The 4,809-nt window shown below is 40.2% G+C and overlaps 2 protein-coding genes across 2 annotated transcripts in view; one reads left to right on the top strand and one right to left on the bottom strand.

Moving 5' to 3' along the window:
• The window catches only part of LOC106878841 (mitochondrial import inner membrane translocase subunit Tim10-B), a 5,766-nt gene extending 3,620 nt beyond the window's left edge, over window positions 1–2,146 (bottom strand). Inside the window, exon 1 of the mRNA XM_014928182.2 lies at window positions 532–2,146. Within this exon, the coding sequence (XP_014783668.1) occupies window positions 532–605 (74 nt within the window). The 5' untranslated portion in view covers window positions 606–2,146. The remainder of the gene's footprint in view (window positions 1–531) is intronic.
• LOC106878838 (protein furry) overlaps window positions 1–4,809 on the top strand; it is a gene marked incomplete at its 3' end in the record, with an annotated part of 29,017 nt that overhangs the window by 2,055 nt on the left and 22,153 nt on the right. The window lies entirely within an intron of this gene.

The raw sequence follows: 4,809 nt of genomic DNA on the forward strand, positions 1-4,809 counted from the left end.
CTGTCACGCACTAATATAGACTGCACACGAATGATCCTTGGATTTTAAAAACTAAAAATCATATTTATATTAAGAAAACTTCTTTCACTCTCTATTTGATGACGGTGTACTTTTTAAAGATATATCCATGCAGCATCCAGGATATTTGGTCGAACTAAAGAGTGTTGGAATAGTCGAAAACTTTTCAGTTGACAATCAATGAAAGGTGGATGATGTTGTTTGTGGCTGATGGGTGGACAACAGAACTGGAAGACTGCTTAAACTTTGCGGATCGTCAGTTCGGAGTGCGGCGATGAGTGATGGTGGTGAGGAAGGAGAGGTCGCTGAAATCAGTATGGAGTCGAAGACTTGAGATCGATCTGATTATAAGACCAGCCCTTTCTTCCAAACTATGTGACTGTGAGTATGTGTTTGAAATCAATTATACACAAAGGATATATATACATATACGTATATATATATATATATATATATATATATACAGGGGAGAGATATGCAGACAGAAATGCTTTGAAAAACCTTTAAACTGACCTGTTATACATGTCCGCCATCATTTCCATTTCTAAATCCACAACTAGTTTCATTTGAGCTTCATTTAACGCCATCTTCCGATTAGTTTAATTTTTTTAAAGAAGAATATTTGGGAAAAGTGAAAACAAAATTTAAACAAACGTAACAGATGACGACTGAAAGAAGCAGAAGATGAATTCTGGAGCAGGAAGTGTATGTTTTGTGATGTGAGGGGCAAGATCGCCGTGTTACCGATATATCAAGGTGTTTCTTGATAGAGGTGTGTAACTCAGTATGTACACGTGCTTTTCTGAGGAACTTCGCTGCTCAACTGTCGTAACTGGGAAACAGAAGGGCAGATAACTCTCTTTTACTGGCGAGAACGAGGGCACTTCTTACCCGGTCATTCCACTTGATTTGCTAGAAATACCAGTCAATTTTCCTTTCATTCGCACCATTGGTTGTTATAATTCCTTGATTTATGAATTGACTGGATGGTCACTACTGGGACGCCTATCATCATAGGTCTTTTCGATCAAAGTTAACCCGTGCTTAAACTATAATTCTTTCTATTATAGACACAAAGGCATGACATTTTGGAGGAGGGGGTTACTCGATTACATCGACCCCAGTGCTCGACTGGTAGTTAGTTTATTGACTCTTAAGGGATGGTGGCAAAGTCGACCTCAACGGGATTTGAACTCTGAACGTAAAGACGGAGTGAATGCCGCTGAGAATTTTGTCCGGCGTGCTAATGATACTGCCAGCCCGTCGCCTTTGGTGGTTAAACGATACCAGCTCTCTTTCACAGACATAAACGAATAAACCAGCGAAGAACCTCCTATGTGGTCGTTCGGCCTGCTTAAAAAAGTAACCAAATTCCCTCAAATTACACCATGCCGTGCATGGTACCCAGTGCACACACGCACACACACAAATCTCCAAAGAGAGGATCGAATCATCGGGTCTTCTTGAAGACCAAGGGGAACTGCAACTGTATCTTAAACTCATGAAATGACTTTGTAGGGTCAGCACATGGAAGAGGAGGGTGCAAAAGCCTTGAAAATCTCTAAGGTACACCATTTGTCACGACGGCGCTCTCTACGACTCCATGAATGAATTGAGGATCTCAGGTGGTAGGCTCCCTGAGAGTGTTGAGAGTTCATACAAGGGCTTAGGGAGGCGTTAAATGTTTACATGGATCGTGATTTTTCTTAGAAACAAAATATTTATAACAGGTACGATATTAGGAATGAGAACTCAGGTTCGAAATTTCCCCAAGACACCTTATGAAGGCTGGAGGGTTTATCAGCCGAAACGTTGTGTTAGCAACAGACAAGATGAGGACAAATATCCGTCAAATGTAAATAATGTACGTAATTCCTCATCTCTTAAATATAGAACAGGTCCAATATTATATTTAAATATATTTTCAAATAAATAAATAAGATAATAATAGTCCTTGTCGAATTTCGAATATAACTGAGACATTGGTACTGGAGAATGTATCACACCAGCTGACATTCCAGGTGAGCTATTTATCCCACTTCTCGTTCGAACGGGGAAAACTGGTTATCCTGTCCGAATGCCTCCTGATGCGGCGGTCGAGACCACAGGCTCAAGTTGTGTTGGAAAATCAACAACCTCGAGGTTACGAAGTCTGAGTCATTCACGGACAGATTTTTTTTTCCACATACATCTGTCGTTGTTGAAAACCCTGACGTCTTCAGTTTCTGGAATAAATGCACTTCTTCAAATTGCGATGAAGATGTCTGTGCATCGGTGATTCTCTGAAGTTTGACTTCCAGATCTGTGAGACTTTCAAATGCTGCTGCGGATCCGTTGTGAAGTCTTTCGGCCTCCACCCACTGTCATGTCATTGTAGTAGTCCTGGCTGTCTTCCACGCCATGCTGCTCTCAATAAAGTATAACCTAGACACTGCAGGTTTCCCTTCCCAGCTTGAGCCAGCGGGGATAGACCGAGGGGACGGTAAAAGGCCTGACAGCATGACAATTTTCTTGTTCCGCGGTGATAGACCCCTCATCTGAAATTCCACACGCTGTGACACCTTCTCCGACGGCAACCTGGTGTGTTCAGCTGCTGGCCCAGGTCGAGATTGGCAAACTGTCAAAGTATCGGCTGCTCTCTAATAGATTTGTGGTCGAGCCTGTGCCAGTGAAGAGCTCCGACGTTCTCGGCCCTAGGATCACATCCCTGCTTACTGCTATCGGGTCGGAGGTGGCTGTTCCAGTGCATCTCCCTCATCATCTTCAGGAGCAACGCCTTTTCCATTTTGTCCACTGGGACCGAGAGGCAGATTGACAAGCCTTTTTTTTAGATATTACTTCTCGTTTTATATAACCAATCATGATTTAACGAAGTGCATAATATGTAATTTAATTATCACATATATAAATAATACAGGTGGCCAACCAGAGGGTAAAAAAAACGACGAAAACCAGTGAAACAGTCACTGAATCAATGGATATCGTTGGCTGCTCGGGGCAACGCTGCTGTTATATTCTCCGCGGAACATAAATGAAACAAATATATTCAACAGAAAATGTTGAAATTTGTTTTCACTCTTTTTCCTCGCCTTACCAAGAATAGATCGGATTGACATAGACTCTTATATTGAAGAAAGCTGATTCTACAACATGTTTATATAAGATATGAATCCCTGTCAAGAAAGTTTTACACGAGGAATTATGACTTAATACTTATACATAGATAAGATTTGAAAATTTTAATCACATCTATCAATACACCAATAACATTATTTGTTTATTAATTCCACATTGCTTTCTTTTTTTTATTATTTTCTTATCGGTCTTCCTTTCTTTCCATAGTTCTTTTTTTCTTTGTGCATATGATGGAGCGATTGATTTACTTATTCATTCATTTATCGATTTAAACACATATTTGTCTTATTTTAATTGATTTACTAATACCTTTACCAGTCAAGCGTTCCTTCCTCCCTACCTCCGTTATTTTCTTCTTTAATTCCTTCATTTCTTTGTTTGTTGTTTGTTTTTCTGGCAGTTTTATACTTCTGTAGGGTTGAAAAAAAAAATTCAAATGTCGTTGCCTCCAGTAAGTCGGACAGGACGCCAATCCGTCTTTTCTCGGACCAGACGTTGTTTCAAGAGGTTGTTTGGGAGTTGTACTAGAAGAAATTCTGTCGGTCCTGATCCCAACCCTACAGAAAGAGTATCTGGCCATCGTGTTCCTCGTAGTCTCTTCATAAACGCAGAACCAAGAACGGTTACTGTCAAAGATGCCGAAGAAGAGAAGCTGGAGGTAGAAGAAGAAGAAGAAGAAGAGGAAGAGGAAGAAGAAGAAGAGGAAGAGGAAGAAGAGGAAGAGGAAGTGGAGGATAGCGAATACGATGAGAAAACTGAGCAGGGGAAGGAACAGGAAGAAGGAAAGGTCGAAGGAAGAGAAGTGGAGACGAGACATCAGAGTGAATTAAAAGAGCTGGGGATGATGAGAATGACAGAGAGGAAAAGCTTGGAAGATCTAGAATTAGCAGAGCTGAAGGAACTGGAAGATGAGGTGATGCAGGAACTGGAAGAGTTGGACTGGCTCGTAAAACGGAAGAAACAGCTAAGGGAGAAAGCGAAATCTGAGAAGTTGGCGCAGATGATGGAGAATCCAGAATTGGTGAAAGAGATAGAGTACTTGGAAAGGTGGAAGAGTTGGATGTTTCACCACTGAAATACAAAAACAAACAAAAAAAAAGCCTCCCAGAAACATGTACAATCAGTCTAAATTTGTAACGATAATGTAAACTACTACGATTGGTTTGATTCAAAAATACAGATACTTCAGCATATGGTTAATGTATTTAATGTTTAAAGCATACGCGCGCGCTCATTCACAAACTATATGTACCTTTTAATCCTTTGAGATTAAGGATCTGCACCCAAACAGAGTTTAGCCCTGGGCTAAACTGTATAGAAGACCATTAGCTGTCCACGCAGCAGGTCCCTACCAACCGTGTTCTCCAATAGATGTGAAAAGGCCACTACAGATTGGCACCAATCTTGTGTCAAAGATTTCTAAAACGAAGTTGAAAGACAGCTTTAGACTACTTTACAGACTCCTCCTATTTATCGTTGATTTAACCGAACCCTATGTTTGATTGGTACTGGTATTTTTTTCTTCTATGATGAATAGCGAAGTTGATCTTCGTCTGACATTAATACTTAACTGTTTGATTATTATTCTGTAAGATATTGTAATTTATTTTAATTTTACATTTTATCACGACTCTTTCTGGCATATATATATGTATA

Source organism: Octopus bimaculoides, chromosome 25 (assembly GCF_001194135.2).
Source record: "Octopus bimaculoides isolate UCB-OBI-ISO-001 chromosome 25, ASM119413v2, whole genome shotgun sequence".
Classification (NCBI taxonomy): domain Eukaryota; kingdom Metazoa; phylum Mollusca; class Cephalopoda; order Octopoda; family Octopodidae; genus Octopus; species Octopus bimaculoides.